Source organism: Scyliorhinus canicula, chromosome 12, assembly GCF_902713615.1.
Source record: "Scyliorhinus canicula chromosome 12, sScyCan1.1, whole genome shotgun sequence".
NCBI lineage: Eukaryota > Metazoa > Chordata > Chondrichthyes > Carcharhiniformes > Scyliorhinidae > Scyliorhinus > Scyliorhinus canicula.
This window is the reverse complement of record NC_052157.1, coordinates 157308589-157335190: the sequence shown is the minus strand read 5'-3', so window position 1 is coordinate 157335190 and position 26602 is coordinate 157308589. Positions and strand designations below refer to the sequence as shown.

At 41.8% G+C, this 26602-nt stretch overlaps 1 protein-coding gene across 5 annotated transcripts in view; it reads right to left on the bottom strand.

Annotated features, from left to right (window-relative positions):
- The window catches only part of med13a (mediator complex subunit 13a), a 213345-nt gene that overhangs the window by 165647 nt on the left and 21096 nt on the right, over window positions 1–26602 (bottom strand). For all 5 annotated transcript variants that reach the window (XR_005462660.1, XM_038814673.1, XM_038814674.1 and 2 more), the window contains exons 3-4: window positions 12025–12109; window positions 1496–1579 (exon numbers count right to left, since the gene is read on the bottom strand). Coding sequence is in view for 4 of the 5 variants with exons in the window: in XM_038814673.1 (XP_038670601.1) it covers window positions 1496–1579; window positions 12025–12109 (169 nt within the window). In the remaining variant the exon portion in view is untranslated. The remainder of the gene's footprint in view (window positions 1–1495; window positions 1580–12024; window positions 12110–26602) is intronic.

The following is a 26602-nucleotide window of genomic DNA, read 5'->3' as shown; positions in this document are numbered from 1 at the left end:
CTTTCAAGCGGTCAATAACCAAGGGGCATAGATTTAAGGGGCAGGAGATTTAAAAGGGATTTGAGGAAACTCTTTTTTCACCCAGAGGGTAGTGGGGATCTGGGACTCGTTGCTCAAAAAATGGTGGTAGAGGTGGGAACCCTCACCAATTAAACAGCATTTAAATGAGCACTTGAAATGTCATAACATACAAGGTTACAGACCAAGTGCTGGAAAATGGGATTAGAATAGGTAGGTGGTTAATGGCCAGTGCAGACACAATGGCCTGAAAGGCCTTTTTCTGCGTCGGAAACCTCCATGAATATCCCAATATCTGGAAGAATTCCTACTAGGATCTAGTAGCATTTCTGAACATCCTCCTTCTCTACACATAATTGCCATTAGCACCCTGCCTCGTTTAAATTTATCCTGTGTAGGTAGATCAAGTTATTCGAAGAAAACCATGGTTACCATTTTAGGTTCCTAATTTTTTGAAAAACCTTGCATGTTTTTAACATCTCAAAAATTGCCAAATATGATTTGTGCAACTTGGTTATAATTTTAACAAGGAAAGCTTGAAACTATATTTAAATTTACAGTTTTGATCTAGGAATTGTGGTTTTTCAACTCACTAAGAAAAGCTGAACCCTCACCAACATGTAATTTCCCACATGCAGAACTTCCAAGTGGGAGTAAATCACTGTCCTTAACTGAGACTTTAGGGCATAATTGTGTCTGATAGCAGCCTGGCACTAAGCTGAAGACTAAAATCAAACTCTGCCAGGCCACTGTGCTTGCCAACCTGCTGTGGTACACAAGTTCCTGTGCTGCTGTAGACACCACATTTCCTGGCCTCCCTAACAGCACAGTGGATGCACCTAACCCACATGGACTGCAGTGGTTCAAGAAGGCAGTTTACCACCACCCTCTCAAGAGCAATAAATGCTGACCTTGCCAGCGGCCACCAAATCCCACGAAGGAAGTTCTGGAATGTTTCCACCAAAGACACATCTGTGCCAATCCTGCATCATACCCCTCGATCATGAGCAGACCCACAAAGACAATGAAATCATTTACAGTGTGGAGTCTACTGTGACATATTCAACATTTTCTACTTCGTATGTTCTGAAGTGCTTTTTCCTTTTGGTCACAATATTGAAATTCCCAGGGCTGAAATAGCTCCTGATTACTAAGGGTGTGACCTATGATCAATCATTGGGAAGAAGAGTCAGTCTATTAGAATTCCACAAGGGCAAGTGTTCAGAATGCTTCAGAATTCAATAGATGAAATTGTGCGCACAAGCATTTAGAAAATAGCTTGGCTAGAGTTTCACCAATAAAAGACCAGATCTAGCCAAGACTGTGAAGGCTAGAAAAATACCATAAATTAACAATCACCAACTGAAGATTCAAAATAGCCTGAATTATCAAGCAGATCAATTTTAGCACAAATACAAGTTGACAGATGCAAAATATTAAACACAAGAATTTCACAGCCAAAATTCATCATTCTTACCTTTTGTTCACTGGCTTTTCATCCTTTTCATACGGTTTCACAAACCACTTCCCAATCCGCACAAATTTCCTGTTCAACAAGCACCTTTCAGAAAGAAAAAAAAAAGCACGAGGCCATGGATCAAAGAGCGTCTGATACAACATATGGAAAATCTGTACAAGGCACTAATTTATTTTCTAGAAAGAAATACAAGAAATTAAAATTCCTGATCCTGTATGGAGGTGAGCTCTTGATCAACATGTCAAGTTTACCACAGACACTGAGCAAACTCCTAACTATTCCTGACAAAGGAGGGGAGGCCAAAAAAACATTTATAATCCAAGTTATTCTTATTTACATTCCAATGATCAGCTATGAGCCATTGACCAATTCCCTTGAATGGTTCAAATATGTCATGGATATCCCAAATGAAGAAAATGCTGCAAAAAAACTAAAAGTTATTTAGAACTCACCATAGGATTCCTTCCATTAATCATTATGCTTCAAATCAAGAGAAATGCACATGTCATTTTGGTAACTGATCAGTGTGAAAAATGCACTGAAAAGCTGTTGGGAACATCTGCATTCAGTTTTACTAGCTCACTGTATAATCTAAGAAACATACACAATTTTAGAAAACTAGAAAAACAATCTTGGTGGAGGCACACCACCAAACATCAGTAAACTTTACAGCAAAGTTGAAGGCAGCATGGTAGCACAGTGGTTAGCACTGCTGCCTCGCAGCAGCGAGGACCCGGGTCAATGTTCGTGTGGAGTTTGCACATTTTCCCAGTGTCTGTGTGGGTCTCACCCCCACAACCCAAAAAGATATGCAAGATCACACTAAATTGTTCCTTAATTCGGGGGGGGGGAACAAAAGAATTCGGTATTCAATTTTTTTTAATTAAACAGCAAAGTCCAACAGATGGTGCTGTATTTGAATTTAGGCTTTGAAATAGGAAAGTTAGAATGAACTGAGCTTGATCTCGATCACTTGCTTGACTAATTTTCTGGAACTGCCTACACTCAGGTTATTTACTATTGTTTTTTGATCAGGTACTGAGGCAAGATCATGTTTGAGTTTGGGGGGGGGGGGGGGGGGGGAAAGAGAGAGAGAGAGAGAGGGAAGAGCGCGAGAGAGAGAGCGAACACAACATCATTTCAGACCACAGACTATTTGTCTTCTTATGAGCAAGAAGGCAGAGTGGGGATAAAGAGGTCTTTTGCAGGATGGCAGCCGGTGACCAGTGGTGTGCCTCAGAGGTCTTGTGCTGGGACCACATTTTAGAATATACATTAATGATCTGGAAGAAGGTACAGAAGGCACTTGTGCTAAGTTTGCAGATGATACAAAGATCTGCAGAGGGACAGGTAGTATTGCGGAAGCAAGGGGGCTGCAGAAGGATGGACAGGCTAGGACAGTGGGCAATTAAGTGGCAAATGAAATCCAATGTGTGAGGTTATGCACTTTGGAAGGAGGAATCTAGGCATAGACTATTGTCTCAATGGGGAAATGCTTCGGAAAGCAGAAGCATAAAGGGATTTGGGAGTCCTTGTTCACAATTCTCTTGAGGTTAATGTGCAGGTTCAGTCGGCAGTTAAGGCAAATGCAATGTTAGCGTTCATATCAAGAGAGCTAGAATACAAGACCAGGGATGTACTTCTGAGGCTGTAGAAGGCTCTGGCCAGACCCCATTTGGAGTATTGTGAGCAGTTTTGGGCCCCATATCTAAGGAAGGATGTGCTGGCCTTGGAAAGGGTCCAGAAGAGGTTCACAAGAATGATCCCTGGAATGAAGAACTTTGTCATATGAGGAACGTTTGAGGACTCTGGGTCTATACTCGTTGGAGTTTAGAAGGATGAGGGGGGGGATCTTATTGAAACATACAAGATATGCGAGGCCTGGATAGAGTGGTGAGGATGTTTCCATTTGTAGGAAAAACTAGAACCAGAGGACACCATCTCAGAGGAGGAATTTCTTCAGCTAGAGGGTGGTGAATCTGTGGAATCGTTTGCCAGAGAAGGCTGTCGAGGCCAATTCACTGTGTCTTTAAGACAGAGATAGATAGGTTCTTGATTAATAAGGGGATCAGGGGTTATGAGGAGAAGACAGGAGATTGGAGATGAGAAAATATCAGCCATGATTGAATGGTGGAGCAGACTCAATGGGCCAAGTTACCTAATTCTGCTCCTATGTCTTATGATCTTGGTGTGGCCAATCCACCGAGCCAGCGCGTCTTTGGGTTGTGGGGGCGAGGCCCCCGCAGACACGTGGAGGGCGTGCAAGCTCCAGGCAGACAGTGACCCAGGGCCGTGGTTCGAACCCGGGTCCTCAGCGCTGTAGTCCCAGTGCTAACCACTGCGCCGTGCTGCCCAGGTGATGACAACTGTGAAGCATTTCCTTTGTTCAGAGTTAGTTGGGCCAGATACCCCATTGTGACGATCATTGCTACCACAATGGCATAGTGGTTAGCACAGTTGCTTCACGGCTCTGGGGTCCCGGGTTCGATTCCCGGCTGGGTCGCTGCCTGTGCGTAGTCTGCGGGTTCTCCATGTCTGCGTGGGTTCCCTCCGGGTGCTCCGGTTTCCTCCCACAGTCCAAGGACATGCAGGTTGGGTGGATTGGCCATGCTAAATTGCCCTTTGTGTCCAAAAAGGTTAAGTGGGGATTACTTTGTAAGGGCCGGTACAGACTTGATGGGCTGAATGGCCTCCTTCCGCACTGAAATTCTATGAATACTAGGTGAAAACAGTTAGTCAAAAGTTACTAGAAGGCCTCTATTCCAAATCCACAATTTGGATAACTTTTGAACTTGCCTATGTATAGTTGCCTCCAACCACTGGAACTCTTACAATATTACATATACGGGACAGAGAGCAGAATATAAATAGTAGTTAATTTGCAATAGCTTAAGTCATAGCATAAAGGACCAAATTCATTTCAAGCCAGGCCTGACATTAATCAGGTCTACATTCTATCTAAAGCAACAGCATTTCTTCCTAAAAAAGTAAACTTACAATTGCAACACAAGACACATAAGTAGATCAATGAACAAACATTAGTGAATTTTCATTTTTTTTTTAAAACTGCTCTGTGCTCCCACATTCTCGGTCTTTAGTTTTGACAAAGGGTGGTCTGGACTCGAAACGTTAGCTCTTTTCTCTCCCTCCAGATGCTGCCAGACATGCTGAGATTTTCCAGCATTTTATTTTTGGTTTCTGTGCTCCCATGTGAGGACAAGTTGCAATGAAATTTCATTTGGTGTCTTCCAGATGGCTAATTCGAATAGAAACCTTGTTGGTGTTAATCCATGAATGCCGGTGACCTTCCAGCTCTTTGCCCTAAAAGTAATTTTTTGCACATGTGCAAATAGGAGCAGGGTACTCATTGTGGGAGGCATTAGAGACTGTCCTGTCCTCATTCTCACCAGCATTATTCACTGGATAATTGTAAGTTGTGAAACCATCTCAGTTAGTGTTTGGTAGCATAAAAAGAAAACAGAAAAAAAAACAGGAAAGGCTACAGGCAAATAGGGAATTCCACTGGGAAAGAACATTGCACAGAGCAGAAGAGATGTAAACATTGCACAGGGAATAGGCTTTTAAATTAGGAACTGAAGAACAAAAAATTGGAACGATATGATAGCTACATGTCACTGTTCATAAAATTAGTATTCTGGCAAGATTCACAGAATGGAAGTTAGCAATAGGAGGGGAGTAACAAAAAGAAATGGTTAGGCCTGTGAGACCCAGGAATTGGATGCAAGAGGGATTTGACCTTTCCTGTTCCTTTAAGTTGGCACGTGATTCTCTGGGTGGAGGGCATGACTGTGAATATTAAAAACAGGATAATCAATTTCTGCCGGGTGTAAGAGTCCCCTCAACAAACTCTCCAAAAATGAAAGGAATAACTGTCAATATAAACCTAGGAAATGTGCCTGTAACAGGGCGGCTAAAACACCAAATTCGAAGCAATTCAACACTGACTTCAATAGCCATCATGACCAGTTAATCTACTGAAACTAACAGGCCACCCAGAGTCACATTGTCCATACTGTCTCAGGACAAGCCAAGGCAGGGAGCAAAATAAAAGGAAAGCCAGGTCACAAATAAAATCAAGAGCTTAGTGGAAACGTTTGAACACCAAATGCTTGCAGGTAATTTTATACATACACTAAAAACTGCACAAAAGGTTCATCACTAACCACCATGAGCACAAATTAAGAACATCTGCTTCCAGTCCCAGCAATTGCTCAATCCACAATAAGATGAACAAGTACCAGTATTTTCTCATTTGTAGCTAATTTTACCTCATTTGTAAGAAAGTACTTAAATACATTTTGAATATACCAGTTATTGCCATTTCTTTTCCCCCTTAAAAGTTCCAGGATTAACATTTGTCCATGTGAATCTGGGGTGCGAGTTGTTCACTTTCAGCTAAAACATAGTCCAAAAGCAAAAAGAGTGGATACCCCTCATCCACAATTGCCATAACTGGCTTCACAAGTATTACTGTAATTAATGCACACTTGCATTCAACATTCTTTTTAAAAGGGAGATAATCAGAAAAACAAGCAGGACAGTGGGTGGGGAGGGAGGAGAGAATAGAAGTGTTGGAGATGGAGGAAGGGAACAATTTCTAAATTCGAGCACCACCTCCTTTGTCTTTTGCACCACACCCACCTCAGGGATGGAAATTAAAAGAACATACTCGCCATTCAATATTTCCTTTGCCCAGTAACAAAAGACAAGATACAGCTCAGAGGAATCTGGCTGCCCTGGGAAATGAACCACAAAAGGTTTGCATGTAGGTACTACAGGTGATTAAGGTGACAAATGCATTTATAATAAAATGTCCTAAGAAAATGGAATACAAAAGTAGGGTAGTAAGTAGTATTGCTATAGCTGAACAGGGTGTAGGTGAGACCATGCTTGAAGTACAGCCTACAGTTTTGGCCTCCAAAAAGATATAATTGCATCATCAGTGCAGGGAAGGTTCGGTTCACTGACTCTGGGATTTGGGGGGGGGATTAGGTTAAACCGTCATCCATTGGAGTCAAAAATGAGGGGCAATCTTGTTGAAACATGCAAGGTCCCGAGGGAACTTGCCAGGATGGGTGCTGAAAGCATGTTTCCCCGAGATACTAGGGGGACAGTACAAATAAGTGGTCTCCCATTTAAAGATGTCGACAAGTAAAAATGTAAAATGTTTCAAGGTTAGGCAGTGGAATTCTCTCCCTCAAAGCAGTGGAGTCAAGATCGTTGAATATTTTTTTAGGTTGAATTAGATAGATTCTTGATTGTCATGGGAGTCAAAGGATTGGGGGGGTGGGGGGGGGGGGGCAGACAGAAGTAGAGTTGAGGCCACAATAAGATCAAGTCACGATTTTAGAAAACAGTGAAGTAGGCTTGAGGCGCCAAATGGCCTACTCTTAATACACGTTTGTATGTTCATATGAGACAGGTTAACATTTGGATTCAAGTTTCTTCCTCAAAACTGAAGATGATCTCAAAAGGATCTTAGAGCCACAACATTAACTAGGTTTTTCTCCCCAAAGTGAGCATACACGGTACATTTTTAGCATTTTGTTTTTGGTTTAGATTGCCAGCATTTACGAGTTTTCACATTTGCATCCCAAAAGAAAATTCAGATTTAAAATTCTCCATTTGAATGGCTTTGAATTATAAAATGTTTGAATAAAAAGGTTCAATGAAGAATGCAGGAGAGCATGCCAAGAGCAGCACCTTGGACCCAAAAATGTGGTATCAAACTACAATGCAGGACTCCTTGAATTCCAAACAGCGCAAGCAGCAGGCAACAGATGGAGCTATTCAAGAGCTAAGCAATTTCACAACAAATTGATCAGATCTAAGCTCTGCAGTTCTATCACATCCAATTGTGACATAGTGGACGAGCCATCAACTCACTGGAGGTGGCTCCACAATGTCCCAATCCTCATGACGGGGGTCCAGCACATCAGTGCAAAAGATAAGGCGGAAGCATTTGCAAACATCCTCAGCCAAAGTATCAACTTGATGATCCATCTCCGCCTCCTCCTCTGGAGGTCCCCAGCATCACAGATGCCAGTCTTCAACCAATTCAATTCACTACATGTGACAAGAAATAGCTGAAGGTACTGGATATTGCAACAGCTATGAGTCCTGGTAATAGTAGTGAAGGCTTGTGCTCCAGAACTTGCCATGCCCCTAACCAAGCTGTTCCCGTGCAACTAAAACACAGGTGTCCACCCAGCAATGTGGAAAAATGCCCCTGTATGGCATGTACACAAAAAGCAGGACCAACTCAACCTGGCAAATTACCAACCCATTAGCATGCAAAGGGTCACCAACAATGCTATCAAGCATAACTTGCTCACTCAGTTTGGGTTTCACCAGGGTTACTAACTCCCGATCTCCTTGCAGCCTTCGTTCAAACGTGGATGGAAAAATAAGAGCACTACTCCGAGGTGAGATACGAGTGACCGCCTTTGTCAGAGGGTGGCATCAAGGAATCCTAGCAAAACTCGAGTCAATGGGAATCAGGGGGGGGGAAACTCTACTGTTTAGAGTCATATCTAACACAGAGGAACAGGCGTGTGGCTGTTGGATCAATCATTTCAGTTCCAGGACATCACTGCTGGAATTCAAGGTAGTGTTCTAGGACCAACAATCTTCAGCTGCTTTATCAATGACCCTTCCTCCACCATGAGGTCATAAGTGGAGATTCACTCATTGCATAATGATTCAGCACCACTCGCAACTCCTCAGATACAGAAGCAGTTAATGTTCAAACGCAGCAAGAGCTGGGCAATATGCAGGCATAGGCTGACAGGTGTCAAGTAACATTTGCACCTCAAGTGCCAGGCAATGACCATCTCCAGCAAGAGAGAACCTAACCATGAATTTCAATAGTGAAGTGTGTTTTTAATTCATCAGATGTAGAGGCCAGCATTTATTGCCGACCCCTAGTTGCCTTTAGGCGATGGTGAGCTACTGCAGACAGATGTAGGTACACCCACAGTGCTGTTAGGGAGGGAATTCCAGGATTTTGACCCAGTGACAGTGAAGGAACAGCAATATATTTCCATATCAGGGTGGTGTGCAAATGGTGGTGTTCCCGAGTATCTGCTGCTCTTTGTCCTTCTAGGTGTCAGCAGTCATGGGTTTGGAAGGTGCTGCCCAAGGAACCTTGGTGAGTTCCTGCAGTGCATCAGGTAGATGGTGCACACATCTGTCACTGTTTTGTCAGTGGTGGAAGAAGGGAATGTTTGTGGAAAGGGTATCAATCTAGCGGGCTGCTTTGTCATGGATGGTGTCAAGCCTTGAATGCTGTTGGAGATGCATTCATCCAAGCAAGTAGAAGGTATTCCATTACACTCCTGATTTGTGCTCCTCCTTGGTTGATGGTGGGCAGGCTTTGGAGAGTCAGGAGGAGAGTCAGGAGGAGAGTCAGGAGGAGAGTCAGGAGGAGAGTCAGGAGGAGAGTCAGGAGGAGAGTCAGGAGGAGAGTCAGGAGGAGAGTCAGGAGGAGAGTCAGGAGGAGAGTCAGGAGGAGAGTCAGGAGGAGAGTCAGGAGGAGAGTCAGGAGGAGAGTCAGGAGGAGAGTCAGGAGGAGAGTCAGGAGGAGAGTCAGGAGGAGAGTCAGGAGGAGAGTCAGGAGGAGAGTCAGGAGGAGAGTGACTCACCGCAGGATCCTAGCCTTGGGCCTGCTCTGGTAGCCACAGTATATGGCTAGTCCAGTTCAATTTCTAGTCAATAGCAAGACCAAGAGTGGGGGGTTCAGCAATGGTAATGCAATTGAATATCATGGGCAATGGTTAGGTCCTCTTGCTGGTCATGGGTCATTGCCTGGCACTTGTGTGGTGCAAAGGTTACTTGCCACTTTGTAAACCCAAATACTGGGCTGAATAGAGTCAGGTCTTTCTGCATTTGGAGATGGACAGCTTTAGTGAAGGAGTCACAAATGGTACTGAATATTTGTCATCAGATTACATCCCCACGTCAGACCTTTATAGAACATAGAACAGTGCAGCACAAAACAGGCCCTTCGGCCCTCGATGTTGTGCCGAGCAATGATCACCCTACTCAAGCCTAACGTATCCACCCTATACCAGTAACCCCCCCCCCATTAACCTTACTTTGACACTAAGGGCAATTTAGCATGGCCAATCCACCTAACCCGCACATCTTTGGACTGTGGGAGGAAACCGGAGCACCGGGAGGAAACCCACGCACACACGGGGAGGACGTGCAGACTCCGCACAGACAGTGACCCAGCCGGGAATTGAACCTGGGACCCTGGAGCTGTGAAGCATTTATGCTAACCACCATGCTACCGTGCTGCCCCACTGATGGAAGTACGGTCACCGATGAAGCTTGATGCCATACTCGGTCAAATGGTGCCTTGATGTCAAGGGCAGTCACTCTCACCCATCTCTGGAGCTCAGCTCTTTTGTCCGAGCTTGAACCAGGACTGTAATGAGGGCAGGAGTTGCGTGCCCCTGCCGGAACCCAAACTGAGGATCCATGAGTAGATTATTGCTAAGCAAGTACCACTTGATAGCACTGTTGATGACCCCTTCCATCACCGCTGATGACGGAGTAGACTGATAGGGTGGTTATTGGCCAGGTTAAACGTATCCTGCTTTTTACAGGACATATCTGGGCAATTTTTCACATTGCTGGGTAGATGTCAGTTCTGTAGCTGTACTGGAACAGCACAGCACGGAGCAGGGCTGACTCTGGAGCATAAAGGTCTTCAGTACTATTGCCGGAATATTGTTAGGGCCTGTAGCCATTGCAGTATCCAGTGCCTCCAGCCATTTCCTAATGTCACGTGGAGTGAATGGAATTGGCTGAAGACCGACTGTAATGCTGGGGACCACCAGAGGCGGCCAATCATCCACTCAGCATTTCCGGCTGACTACTGTTACAAATGCTTCAGACTCATCTTTTGCACTGATGTGTTGGGCTCCTCCATTGCTGAGGATAGGGATATTTGTGGACACTTTGCAGTGAGAGCGAGCGGTTTAATTGTCCTCCACCATTCACAGTTGGATGTGGCAGGATGGCAGAGGCCTGATCCATTGGCTGTGGTATTGCTTGCTGCTTATGCCGTTTGGCATGCAAGTAGCTTCACCAGGTTGACACCAGGTTTTAGGTATGCTCCTGGCATGCCCTCCTGCACTCTTCATTGAACCTGGGTTGGTCCCCTGACTTGGTGGTAATGGTGCAGTGGGGGATATGCTCGACCATGTGGTCACAGATTGTAGTTAAGCACAATTCTGCTGCTGATGACCCACAGCACTTCACAGATACAGAGTTTGGAGTTTCTAGATCGGTTTAAAGGCTATCCTTTTTACCATGGTGGTTAATGACACACGCCACAATGAAGTGCATCCTCAATGCGAAGATAGGACTTTGTCTCCACAAGGATTGTATGGTGATCACCCCTAGATACCATCATGGGCAGATGAACCTGCAGCAGGGAGGTTGGTGAAGAGGTAGAGTATGCTTTTACCTCACCACCTGCCACAGTCCCAGTTTAGCAGCTATGTCCTTTGGCACCCAATCAGCTCATCTGTGGTGGTACTACTGAGCCACTCTTCACACTCTTGCCACCCTGTGATTCCTCCATGTGGTGTAAGGACATTATCTGGAAGGTTCCTTATGTACGACTATATCAGGCTGTTGCTTGACTAGTGAAGGAGACAACTCTCCCAATTTTGGCACAAGCCCCCAGATGTAAGGAGGACTTTGCATGGTCAACAGGGTGGGTTTTGCCATTGTCATTTTCAGTGCCCAGGTCAATGCTGACCATCTGATCAGCTCTGCTGGTAAATTGATCAGCTCTGCTTGGTAGACCACATCAGCTACATCCTTGACTCAAGACTCCCCAAACAAGCGCTATATTCAGAGGTTTGACACAGCAAGCAAGCAGCAAGGAGGGCAGAGGAAACACTTCCAAGGACACCTCCAAAACCTCCTTTAAAAAAATGCAACATTCCCTCCGACACACGGAAATCCCAGGCCCAATACTGCCCAAATTGGGGAAAAAGCATCCGATAAGGAGTAGCTGTGCAGTCTTTGAAGGTAAGGTAAAGCAAAGTGTTGACAGAGAAAGGAGCGCATCAACCAGGGCATGTCATCCACATGCTCCGCCTGTGACAGACTAGAGGTCATGCACTGGACTCCTCAGTCACAGAACTAATGTTTGGTGCGAAGGCAAGTCATCTTTGACTTGGGAGGGACTGCCCAAGATGATTACTAGCGTTGACAGATTATTCGAATTACTGATGCAAAATATCTTTAAATGTACAAAATCATATTTTCTTCTTTTAAACATTCTAATACCACCCCAATTCTTCAAACATTTTTCAGTCAGTCATCAGGAAGATTGGTCGTCAAAGCACAAAATATGTATGTGTACAGTCGTTTGTCAAATGATATGGGTTGGGTTTAATCTGGTGAGCAGTCGAGTATGTCAATAATAGGCATGACAACTAAGCTCCATTGTATTTCAAACAGCTGTAGGATATCATAGCACATACCTTTCCAGCAAGTTGTGAATGGCCTTAAAAAGCAGTGTTCGGCACTCGTAAGATAGTCCCTGTTCCCATAATCCCTCCTCTTCAACTGAAAAATGAAACAGCAATTTAAAATAAGTTACTACTTGATAAAAGAAAAATCCATATATGGAAAACAACTTGCATTTAGTTATCATAGGAAAATAAAGTGTTGATCACAAGTCAGTCATTCAGTCATGCTAACTGCCGAGTTCCCAGTCACCATTCATGGGAAATTGAGACCAACAGTGTCCAAACTATGGCCCAAAACCACAGCTAACATACTGCTTTTTTCACTAGCATTTTTTGTTTACTATTATTTTGTCCTGCTGCAATTTCCTGCACTTGAATTAAGCATTGGCCCATTCATGAAGCCCTATTGTTGGCCCACGAGTGAATTAAGTCCTATGCCGGAATACCAAGATCTATTAGTATGAACACAAATGAAAATCAATGGAAGTGTGGAAATTTAAACTCCATATTCTATGTAGCTATGCAGGGAGTTGAAAGTGGCTCATTGGGTTGTTCTCCTGTATCAGTAAGCCCAAGGTTCAAATGCTGCTCCAGGACTTGTTGGTTACAAACCAGCCACTGGTACAGCAACAAGCATCAGTGCCAGCTTCCAGCCTGGATAAATGGAGTAGGTGAGAAGGGGTGAAGCTATGCAACCCTCAATTTATAAAGATCAGACACCCCATACTGAAGCCTATAATTGCCAAACCAAAAATAGGTAAATATAATGGATTACATACCAATACAACCAACTTCAAGTTATAAAATGCAGGCACCATTAAGTTGTTTTCCCAGAGCTTTCTTGCATCTTAATTTTAAACAGATAGCCACCAATAGGCATTCTAAGGGCGGCCCTATAATCGTGACTAAATACCCATGATGTACACATGGGTCTTCTAACTAGTAATATCTTAGAGATCTGACAACTTAGCAAATTCTGTCCAGGAATTTGCAGATTTACGTGTCCTTCTGTCTCCCATTCCCACGTTTCCATCTTCCCATTTTATATTATCTACAAAATGAAATTGTACACCCAACCAGTGTGTCAAGTGTTTCCTATGCAAATGACAAAAGTTTTTTCCCCCAGTTCCTTTGTCTGCCTCCGAGGATGGGCCAGATTTCCTGAGTTTTGTCACTCTCAGATTCCACTAGACAAAATTGTTTTTGAGTTGTAAAAATCGTTCAAAACAAGAAATATTACAGAATAAAACTAGTTAGCGTCTGGAAATAAAGCTAACAAAAATATCCACAGACAGTTTTATGATGTAGATGGATTAAAAGACAGGTTTAGCATAAAACTACAAGCAAAGCCAAGCACAGCGGGTGTCAAACTCATAACTAGAAGGCTGTCCCCAGACTTATGAGCTGATGAATTAATGGAGCGAGCAAAGTATTCCTTCTGAAAAGGGAGAGCAAATTCTTTCCTAAAAGGAATACTTGTCTATTTTAATACTTCTGTTATCTGTCAGACATGCACTTATTCAATGGGCAAGTTATATCCGTTTAACTGTTTTACAAAATCACAACTATTTTCTTACATTTACGTTTTCTACACTGTGTCAGAGACAGTGGAGAAAAGATCCAAAACAGACATTAATTCAATGCAACCGTGAAGAAAATCTATAATAAAATTATCTCCACTACAATAAAAATATATACACACCACTGTGAATCGAATTAGCCTTTTGCAGAGGTCACATGGTTTTTACAAAACTCAATTATTTCAACTGCTTAACTGTTGGAATGTACTGAATACTGGAAAGTCACTGCACAAATAATAGTTTGGCAGCAAACCTCTAGTAGTGATTTCGCAGGCGATGTTCACAAACTCAATTTAAGTTGGGGCGGCACAGTGGCATAGTGGTTCGCACTGCTGCCTCAGCTCCAGGGACCTGGGGTCACTTCCAGCCTTGGGTGACTGTGGAGTTTGCATTTTCTCCCCATGTCTGCGTGGGTTTCCTCCAGTGCTCCTGTTTCTGCCCGCAGTCCAAAGATATGCAGGTTAGGTGGATTGGCCATGCTTAGTGTCCAAAAGGTTAGGTCGAGTTACGGGGATAAGGTGAAGGCAATTGCTTAAGTAGGGTGCTCTTTCCAAGGGCCAGTGCAGACTCAATGGGCTGAATGGCCTTCTCTGCACAATAAATTCTAAGATTCTAAGTTATATTAATCAATTGAATTGTCTTTTATTTAATTATCAGCTGCCTATCAAGAAATTTTACAGTTATCAAGCAAGATGGGTTTGTTAAATTAATACAGTACAAATCCGTTGCCCAAAGCACTTATAATTCAGTTTGATGCGATTCTGTGTCAGATGGACAAACCTATCAAAATAAATGCTATATGATGTCAAGGAAAACAATAATTCTGCAAGTAATTCTCCTTAACCAGCCAATTTTGCTTATACTATCACTGCCTATGTAAATCACATGATGCAGTTATCTGCACTTGAATGCTTTCAACAGCAATGAGGAAGGTGTGGTTCCCATGCAGGCGCCTGAAGAAGAGTGCTGCATTTCAAGAATTTTAGCATTAGGGAGGGTGGGATCCATTAGTAGTGAGGTTTGATACTCTTGGCAGACCTTGAAGAAGCTGAGCATTGTCGATCAGAAAACTGCAACTGCTGCCAAAAGCAGGCAGCAGAAGCTAGGTAAACATTAACTTGACTAAATTTACCAATGGACTTTAAACAAGGCAGTAAGCCCCTCAACAGTCCAAACAGAGGTCAAACGTCATAAACTGTATTTACATTATACATATTTTTGTATGTGGATTTCAGTTTATATCAGAATGTGTGCCGGCAGTCAAGTAGCTTACAAACTTTATAAATAAAGGCCCTTGCGAGTTGCTAGTTCACTGATCTGGCACGTTTGGTTTGGCTCAGCTCAAGAAAATGTCCTGGTTAAATTAAAATTTAGCAATTTTAATTTCCCCTATTGAAAGTGAATAAAATTTCCCAATGACAAAAAGTTAATCCATCTGGGGTAGTCAGTGGTATGAAACCAGTGTATAAACATTTTACTATTTGCATGAAGATTTTTGAAAAATCAACAGTCCATTTAAATGTTGGCATGTACCCAAGTGTTGCAGAAACTGCCACACCTAGTCTTCCTTTTCATGGAACTGCTCATTCCATGCAATATGGAAAAGACAATCTGTCCTAAAAAGCCCCCCTCCCAACCGGGACAACGCCATAATTGGAAAACACCAAGCACTATATAATTCAAGATTATCCCGAGAGCCAATTAAGTTATGCCGTTTTAAGATATTCAGTCACTGATAACCTTTCCGTGCTGCTGGAACATATGCATGCAAGGACTTTCGGAATAAGCAGCAGTAAACCATTCACATCCCATTCAATTTTGAGACTGTGATTTATCCTCTACATGTTCTGGTACAGTCTGGAAATATCCTCCACAAAATCCACAATTGTGCAATTAGAGTTGCAGCAAATTTGTATATTCAAGTCTTTGGTCAAACACAATTACCAATGCTTTGGACAATATTTTGTGGCACATAAATGCAGCAAATACAGGAACACAAATACCCCTTGGGGTCAATCAAAAATTCAACACCTAAAAAAAAAAAATTTGAAAGCTAAAATCCAGCTGGCCTGAACAAGTCTCAAAAGACATGTTGTTAGGTGAATTGCACCTTCTGAATTCTCCCTCTGTGTACCCGAACAGGCGCTCGAATGTGGCAACTGGGGGATTTTCACAGTAACTTAATGTAAGCCCACTTGCGACACTAATAAAAAATTATAAAATGCCAGAGGTGTGTGTTTGGTTATATCCCCACATATTATAGTTAAAATCACCCCTGTAGTTAAAAATCACCCCTGTAGTGTTGCAACTGCAGTATTGCAACAGTTTTCCTGATGCCACTTGGCATGACGTGAACACAAGGGAACAAAGAGCTCACGAAACAGAACAACTAGATTTTCATAAAAACAAGTAATGAAGTAACAAAATACCTGGTCAGAGTTCAAGGTTGTTTAGCCAATATTCACAAGCAGTATAATAACTTTTCTTTGGGTTACAACCTTTTAGTGACAGTACTGCTGAAGTATAAGTGACAGAAGAAGCCAGAAGTAAAAAGTTATTCACATTATACTCAAAAGCCACATACCGTCAAGTCATGGACTGCTCGCATGGTACTTAATTCAATAATTTCATACTGGCTCCATTACAAACCAGTATCTTTAAGCATTCCAATACCAACACACTGTTCTACAGCTCAACAGTCTCTCCAGATAGATTTGAAAGAACAGCCTGGAACAGGACCTTGAATGGTGAAAATGGTTGGGGAAAAAAACCATGATAAACTCCCCCCTTCCAACGTATCAAGTTATGTTATTATCGATGCCCAATATGTACATTTGCTGACCATATTTGCTTATCGTTAATTCCAAGACAATACAATTGACATATATTCTGTCCATCTGTGCTACATTCCTTTCAAACAGTATTCTGCCATATTTGTCCTCCATGCACCCACATTATCCTCATCTGTCAAAGATGGTGGGAGCATAAGAGACAAAGATTGTAAAATATCGTTTGAAATGTTTGCAGTAGCAAAAGGATGGAAGGAATATACAAGTATGATGATTCAAAAAAATAAAAGGAAGTCCTCAAGATGGAGACAAATGATGGACTAAACATATCAAAGAATGTTTTGTAACCGACGAGTACAGGAAAAGCTCCAGGCATAGATGAGGTTACAAAAGATCAAAAAGCCCTTAGAGAAACTGAATTAGGCACGATAACAGAAATTGTGATCAAATATATACGAAAAAATACATTCCAAGTGACTGGAGACAATTATCCAAGTAACCCAAAACTATTTGCTTAATGAGTCATCTCACTAAAGTGATCTGCAACAGCACATTAAGCATAAATTGATGAAAGAGTCTGGATTTAATCTGGAGTTGGAGAGGGGGAATATGTAACCCAAGAACAGTCTTCGATAGATAAATAAATAAATAAATAAATAAATAAAAAATAAATAAATAAAATAAATAGATAAATATCAAAAAGAACATTTACATTTGATTGTATTGATCACCAAAAGTTAAATAGATGTGTTGATGAAGCATGACGTTTGTCAGTGAAAGATTAGATTTACCCAGAACCTATATTGGGACCAAATAGTGAGCATCAGGCAAGAGGAATAATTAAATATGTTGTCAAGTGAATAGAGCACACGGCTATGCACTGCTGCCAAAATTATTCACACTGCACAAAGGACAATTTTTCAGAATTAGAAACACTTCCAGGAGTACAAATTAGAGACAAGAATAAACTACAGTACACAGATGACAGCGCTACTTGCAGCATCAGAATGGGCCCTACAAAATATTGTGAACAAGTAAATCCAAAAGTTTAGAATATGGATGGAGCATGAACACAATGGTAGTTCAAAGGAATACATTAGAAGAAAAAATAAGAAAGCAAATGGTGTCACACTGGAACAAATAGCAAGTTTGCCCCTTTGGGATAAATGATAACAGAAGATGGGGCTGAGATAGCCGTAAGTAATTTTGAGAAGAAAGATGCATCAACAAGAACACTCAAGCTGGTAACAAGGAAATGATTTTCCTGTACATCTCAGAAACCTGGACAATAAATAAAGATATGTGGAAGAAAATAAGAGACCTTTGTAACGGTGATGCCAAGATGTTGACCAAGAACACACAAACAAATTGCCCAAGTAAAAGACTAGTGTCCCAACAAAACAAATCGTGGAACTACTTCCTTGCGAAAGGCTCCCTTCCCGATAAGAATTAATCATTGTGACTACTTAGTGTTGGACTTATTGTTGCAGAAAAGCCCCTTCATCTAGCACAGCCAAACAGAGTGCATGTCTGCATTACTGGCAGCAGAATGCAGTTATCTTTATTCACTTGCTACATAATTTTCTTTAGCTTGCTGCAGAATTAGAGGTTTGGTCTATAGCTTTACAAGAGTTTCTCCTTTTTCACAACCCCCATCTTCCATTGTTCAAGGGGATACATATGGAGTAAATTTTGTCCTTGTATCCACTAGATATCCTAGCAACATGTCAAAATTCTGCACTTGCTACAATAAAGGTTACATTAATTGCTGAACCATGATTAAAATAGAATTCAGGAAGTGTTTGCAATGGAAAAATATTTCCTTTGCAAAGATGCAGCAAAAATGAAGTTATAATGGACAGCTTTCCATATAAAGACCCTGACCCAAAGCACATTTGTAAAAGACCAACCAAAAAATACAAGAGTGACATATAGTGTCTCGGTTACCTTCAAATGTAGTGAAAAGGATGGACTTTTATACATTGTATCCAGTGATCATTCATATTAGGGGCATTAACAGATAAGAGCTTTAAATTTTTTTTAATGAATAGTAGCAATGATCACAATGGCAGCACGGTGGCACAGTGTTTAGCACTGCAGTCTCATGACGCCAAGATCCCAGGTTCGATCCCGGCCCTGGGTCACTGTCCATGTGGAGTTCGCACATTCTGTGTTTGCGTGGGTTTCGCCCCCACAACACAAAGGTGTGCAAGATAGGTGGATTGGTCACGCTAAATTGCCCCTTAATTGGAAAAAATGAATTGGGTACTCTAAATTTATATTTTAAAAAGAAATGAACACGAGAAAATGAGGGCTCAAGTATTTGTCTGACTCATTCTGCTCCCTTTCCCAAAAACGTAATGCTATTGTGTAATGCACCTCACAGCTGTGAAATAAACTGAACATAGAACAGTACAGTACAGAACAGGCCCTTCGGCCCTCAATGTTGTGCCGAGCCATGATCACCCTACTCAAACCCACGTATCCACCCTATACCCGTAACCCAACAACCCCCCCTTAACCTTACTTTTATTACCAGGGGCTGGTTTAGCTCACTCAGCTAAATCGCTGGCTTTTAAAGCAGGCCAGCAGCACGGTTCGATTCCCGTACCAGCCTCCCCGGACAGGCGCCGGAATGTGGCGACTAGGGGCTTTTCACAGTAACTTCATTGAAGCCTACTCGTGACAATAAGCGATTTTCATTTTCATTTATTAGGACATTACGGGCAATTTAGCATGGCCAATCCACCTAACCCGCACATCTTTGGACTGTGGGAGGAAACCGGAGCACCCGGAGGAAACCCACACACACAGGGGGAGGACGTGCAGACTCCACACAGACAGTGACCCAGCCGGGAATCGAACCTGGGACCCTGGAGCTGTGAAGCATTTATGCTAACCACCATGCTACCCTGCTGCCCCAGGCAGTGGAAAATAAAAAACTTTTCTTTTACACATTTCATAACCATCAACAGACTACTGAATGTTTTACGAAGTAGCTCTGCATTTAATGCCAGAACAATTTGGTACAACTTGCTAAATAGTCAGGTTTAAAATTCTGGGAATAGGATAACCTTCCTGCATAATTTCACCAGTCTTCTAAAATAAACTTCCTTTTTAAACCGTTTATTCTTATGATAGAACAACTAAGAATATGTTTTTGAGCGGGTAAACAACAAATGTTTTTCCTTAACCAGTACTTCACACCCCATTTCACATGTAGAAGAGGAAATAAGAATCATTGTTCACAAACCTCAGCCAAGGCTGCTTCTGCACTGGTGTCAAGTGATCCACCAAAACAATCCAGGATTATTCAGGTGCCTATAGAAAATAGTTGATCACCTTCTCCATGACCTAGCCAGAACATGTCAGGATAGAAATTACAAACAAGATTTTGTCCTATAACAACATGTTATTCTAGCTGGTGCCCTGGTGTAATATTTCTTAAAATTAGGATGAATACACATAAGCTTGCACATTAACTTGATTAATAAGGGGATCGGGGGTTATGGGGAGAAGGCAGGAGAATGGGGAGGAGAAACATATCAGCCATGACTGAATGGTGAAGCAGACTATTGGGTCAAATGGCTTAATTCTGCTCCTATGTCTTGGTCTAACTCACCAACAGGATTCTGAGTAATAGAAAATTACATTTAGAGTGCATCAAGGAGACATTAATAATAGGCTTATTTTGTGAATTATTTTTATTTTATCAGTGCAATTTTTCAAACAAAATATTTGATCCTCAACATATACGCTCCCAAAAACCTAATACCAGGATGAAGTATGGTTTCAAAATTTCACACGGAAATGGTGTTCAACTAAGAGTTTGCATTCTTGGGCAATGTGTAAATACACTTTCTGCTCAAAAGGTAATTATGCATTTAAGTTAAAAATCTGGGCACGGCAGTCAGAGAAGTAACAAATTAAGACCAAACATTTCTCCAACAGTGAGGGAAGAAATCATCCAGGACCAATCTCTTTCATACTTGTGGAGGTGAAAAATAACTGCTGTCTTCGGTGAAGGGAGAGACATTATACTAAAAGGGCAAAGGTAGGAGCTGAAGAATTTTTAAAAATAAGTATAAAGAGCATTGATGCAGAGTGTAATATTGATTTCTTTGCTTTAAGTCCCTAGCTGAAGGAAGAGCTACTCCAACTGGTGATGTTTGCATTGGCTAATGCAGTACACAATAGGTACATGGTACTTGAGGTGCAAGGAAATATTTAAAAGGGCAGAGATGGAAAAGGACAATAATGCATGTAAAAATAGAGTAAAACAGTATTCTCTTCTTGTTGGGGTGCAGTACCAAAGTGTCAGCTGTGAGAAGTGAATAGGGTGGATTTTAGATCTTGTTGAAACATTGGAGTGCACTTGGCAGGGCGATGCCGAGAATCCATTTCCCCTGCCTGCAGAGGAGAGAATAAGGGGGCAATAGCCTTAGAATAAAGAAATCCCATGTGGTCTTCCTTCCCGTGAAGTATCACGGAGCCATCATGTACTTTATATCCCAAGTCACATAACCATAATACCTCCCCAACATATTATACCCCTTCACAATGTGATCATTAAATGTCAATCCCATTGCTTCACCCTCCTCTCTAATCTCTTCCCTCAGAGATCCTCGAATTATGGCCTTCTGAGCATCTGACTTTAACCGTCCCAGTTTGGTGGCTATGTCTTCAAATGTCAGTGCTCGAAACTCACCCCCTCCTAAACCTCTTGGCCACTCCACCCAACTTTCCTCCCAGGTTCACCTCAAAACAGCATCTTAAGCTATTCACCATCTGCCCTACCTCAAATGTTAATTTTACCTACATTTTTAATGCATCCTACCTCAAAGTGAATTTCCTCATACTCCCAACAACCAACGTCTTGTCCGTCCAACCACTTCAACCTATCTATATCCATTTGTGGACCATTTCCTCCTCTACATTTTGAGCCTAAAAAGTTAGTTGTGAATATCAAATACATCCAGACATGTGGGTACCTTTCAACTAGTTTGTTTCCAAGTCACACTACGGAGACACCTACACAAGCAGAATTTCTCTCTTTATGGAGTGTACACACTATGTCCCCATTAGGGATATCAGTTCAGCTACTCAAGCTCAGAGAATTAGGTGGCAGTTGGAGCCCTAAATACTGCAAGAGTTAAAATCATACAGCATTGCTGAGTTGTCCGTTGTTTGTCTATGTAGAATCATCTTGTCAGCATATGGGAGAGGATGAATACCTGCTTTTCGATGACCAAAAACAACAGTCACTAAAAGAGGTCCCCGATCTGTGCCATTTGAATTTTTTTATTTTTTATTTTTTTTAAAAGATCAAATTAGTACAAGAAGTGATTGCATAGGGGCATTGTCACTGGAGAAGTAAACCAGAGACCCAGAGTAATGCTCTGGGAATCCCGGTTCAAATCCTGCCACGGCAGATGGTGAAATTAGAATTCAATAAAAATCTGAAATGATGACCATGAAATCTCTTGGTTGTCGTAAAACCCATCTGGTTCACTTGTGTCCTTTCGGGAAGGAAATCTGCCATCCTTACCTGGTCTGGCCTACATGCAACTCCAGACCCACAGCAATGTGGTTGACTCTTAACGGCCCCCTCAAGAGCAATAAATGCTGGCATGGCCTGCAACTCCTACATCCCACAAACAAATAAAAACGTAGTGCATCTGTGCAAGGCCCCAATTGGAAACTAATTGGTCAGTGTAAGTGAAAGCGTATTTTTCCAAATAAATGGAAAATAATTTCCATTTATATATTTTCAGTGTTCATGTCCTTGGAGGCTCTGCAGGTTTATTTGGTAAGAAGCTGAGCCACCCAGAAAAGTTCCAGATTAAATCCCCAGTCAGCTAATCTCAATTGGGATGTTGCAATTAGTCCTCGCACCCCAGAGAATCGAGTTCTACCAACTTCATGAGAAACATCCATGGTGTTCTATCTGGAGGCAATAATTAGCATTGAAAAGAGACACCCAGCCAACCAGTAGTTAAACTATGATTGCAACCAACAATGGGAATCAAAGTTCAAACCTTTCAGTCAACAATCCAACTCCCCAAATTGCCAATAAAAGACCAAAATTAAATTTGAAAACAGCGTAGTGAATTTCTAAGCAGGCAAGTTTTATATACGCTGTAATTACAGTAATACTTCCTCATTTATTTTGACCAGCACAGCATTTATAATGCACAGAAGGATGTTTACAGCAAAGCAAAATCATCCTTCTACTCCCCATAGTAGTCTGATAGCATTACCCAACTGCACATTAATTAATGAATATTTCCCGACCTGATCTCAGTAAGTAGTGCCTTTCACACATGGATATACAGAGAAAGATGCAGCCAACATGTTACAGTTTATGCTTAGAAGATTAAATAGTTTGTATATTTCATAACCTCCTCTCCTACCAATCCCTCCCCTGCCCATCCAATCATTCAAACCCACATCTTACATAAACCCATCGTTTCACTGCATAGGGTTACACATCATTTTCTAACTAAATAATCTTTATTAGTGCTACACGTAGGCTTACATTCACACATGAATACATAGCGAAGATGCAGTCAGCATGTTAAAATTTCTTACACAGGCTAGTAAACAGCAAGTTTAACAGGCATTTCTGTAACTAGTATGAAGAGCAGTGCCAGCAGTAAAGTAATACAGAGATTGATTTTGGTTTTACAATACAAAAAAAAGTCAAATGTTACACCTGCATCGGTGTCCAAAACTCACTTTCAGTTTGAGGACGACAATTGGAAAGTTTTCCCACTGGCCAACAGGGGCTGGCAATCTACAGATGCAGTAAAAAAGAGCAGCACTCAACAGGTCTCTATTTGAACACCCCTCTCCTGGAATCTTGGTAAAAGCACACAGTATTGCTTTTCACAGTAACTTCATTGCAGTGTTAATATAACCCTATTTGTGACAATAGATTAATTATTTCATTTTAGTACAGTAAGGTTCTACCATTCACAGAGGCCACGTTGCCACAAATTCTTGCAACGGTCAAAATCATGAACGACGAACATACTTTAGCAGCAAAACGGGCAGCATGCGGCACAGTGGTTAGCACTGCTGCCTACAGCATCGAGGACCCGGGTTCGAATCCCGGCCCTGGGTCACTGCCCCTGTGGAGTTTGCACATTCTCGTGTCTACATGGGTTTCACACCCACAACCCAAAGATGTGCAGGTTAAGTGGATTGGCCATGCTAAATTGCCCCTTAATTTTTTTTTGGGGGGGGGGGGGGGGGACTTAATTATTTTTTAAAAATACTTCATGAGTGAATTAGAAAAGGAGCCAGCCATCCCAAAACTTTGTTTTCTTTCCCCCAGAGACTTTCCTGTACCGAACATACCCGCTGATCCTTTTGCCGCTACACATTGCTCTCTCTCTCTCTCTCCAATTGCCATCTTCCTCATGTGGTTTTGATTATCGGTCATGAAAAAACAAAGCAAAAAGCACCCGAGCCACAAGCGGATTCCTTTCACTCCACCATAATATGGGAGGGAGGTGGGTAAATTGGGTTTCAATGACCCAGCCACCCTCCCAAGTTACTGACATCACATTTAGTATGGAGGCAGCTCAACACCTATAATCCCACCATTTAACCCCTTACTCCTTCTCTCCCCAATATTAACTATAGCGTTGGACAAGAGAAATTGTATGTTTAAAAAGTTGCTGCTCATGGTTATGCAAGTGACAGTCAGTCAGAAGAATTGGAGAAGTTGCTGCTAGAGGTCCCTTCTCTCTTTCAAACTCCCTCTCCAGTTCGGTCAAATGAGAGAATCTGCCACAACAACAGGGACCAGAAATTGGTTGCCAGGCCTGAGCAAGAGCAGACAGCAATCAAAAGAGACAGACTTACACTGAACTGGTTTGTCAGAAGTTCAAGAGCTTTTATTTTGCTGAAAATCATAGATCAGAGAAGATGTGGGGCCACAATGGATGATCATGGAATTGCGAACTGTCAGACCTTAAGTGCATTGGTAATTAACATATTTGGATCAACCTGTGATTTATTTAAAACTACACTGAAATAGAAATGTTTGTTTAAAAAATACTTTAAATCATTACTCCAAAACAACTTTCACCACTCTTTCCATTAGTACAAGTTCAAAATTGTCTTGCTAACCAAAAAGCTTCAGCCGCAAGGCCTGTAGTTGCACTGCATGGATGTCTCGTTTAAGCTGACAAATCACCGACAATGATATACATACCAAATTCATATATAGCTTTCCTCACAAATGCTAAAATCTTCTATACATCTAATTGAATATTACACATAGCTAAGTATCATGTTTGATAAAGTGAAAGCATGTCTGAACAGGAAGCAGTCTGTGCCACACAAGGCCCTCTTCCATTATCTGCATGAATGCATCACTTACACTGGTAAAACAAATATTAATTAGTGTAAGCAAGTTCCAAAAACAATCAGCTCACTGAAAAATATCAACTTTTTTTGTTTTATGATCAGTTGTTTCAATATCAGTAATTCTCATATAAAGGATGGTAAAACTTCCAAGGTTACTTCAAAAATGCAACTTCTAAAAACATATGGGCTAATGAAGAGCTATAATAAAAAAAGGTTAGGTACCACTCCAGAGGCAATAACATCCAACCCACCTCACCTTCACAGCAGTTCTAGCAAAAACAGCAGGGAGCATCTCAAAGCAGCTCCATAAATCTAAATTAACCAGATACTTCTAGATCAGTATAGAAGTCAATCTAAAACGACTCAATTTCAGGAAAGTGGAGAGCATGGATAGTATTGAGGATAAATATAATAATCCACTGTTTTTAAATTGGTAATGGGATGAAGGGCTATGGAGAACGGGCAGGGCAGTGGAGTCAAGGACAGGATGGGATCCACCATGATCACATTCAGGGTGTTAGGCTCGGGAGGCTAAATTGCATATTCTTGCACTAGGTCATGCGTTCTCGGGAGATGCTCTGGCTGATTTTCTAATCCAGCTCTTGGTCTGTAGCATTGTAGGCAACAGATGAGGAACATATCAGCCATGATAGAATGGTGGAGCAGACTCAATGGAATAAATAGCCTAATAATGAATTATAGCCACCATTCCTGTGGGCAGGAGGGTCAAAAAGATACACGATTAGACGCAAAAGGTTAGAATTCTTTTAAGTGATAAATTTTGACACTTGCATTATTAACTCTTGCTCAACTCCACAAGCCCAATCTAAATCGGGTATTTTTGCATGAAGTTTATCAACAAAGGTTCTACAAAGGGAAAGTTTCTTCATACAGAATAAGAATGACACAGGAAGTCAATTGGCTCATCTCGTCTATTCAGTTGGTCACATTTCACAGCCTTTTTCCCCTAGAAGTATTTATCCAATCCCCTTTATAAAATTACTAATGAATTTGCTTTCATTACCGTTTCAGTCATCACATTCGATAAAAACTCTTTTTTTTGTCCCCATGTTGTCTTTTACCAATTACCTTAAAAGTATCCCCTCTGGTTAAATAAATAACCTTTATTGTCACAAGTAGGCTTGCAATGAAGTACCAACCCTTCTGGCTCTTAAAACCTTCATGTTTATGAACACCTCAATTAAATCCCCCTCTTCAGCTTTTCTGCTCCAAGGAAAACAACCCCAGTTACTCTAGTCTCTCCATATAATTGAATTTTCACACCCAGGAATCAGTTAGGACCGTGCTTTTCAACACTTTTTTTAATCCAGGGACCCATTTTTACCAAACAGCCAACCTTCGGGACCCATGCCGTCTGACATTGGCGACACAATTTTCTCTTACCTTTAATGCGAAAGGTGAGCCCGCTTGGTCCTCACTCCAATCAGGTTCACAGGAGGAGAGGGCTACGCACATATCAGGTGTGGGATTCAGCCGGTTCCTTTGCGCCATCTTCATCTTTGATGGAAAATCAACCTCGCACATGTAGGTCGTTGTGAAGGACAATAGCAACAAAATGCTTGTTTTACTCCGCTCCGGATACGCCTCGGAGACACTACTCCAGAATGCTGACAGTTTCATTGACTTGTTTTTAATGTGCTGTCAAAGCTGAGGCGCAGAAATTCCATCAGCTTCATTTGGAGTCAGGCTTGCCAGTCCATTTAGTTTCTTACTAATGCTGTCTTCTTCAATGTGTCATAGCAGTGTGGGGCACTTGTAGTAATTTTGGCTTTGCACTCAATTGCCCTACTTTCAATACGTTTTGGAAAGCTGCAATTTCTT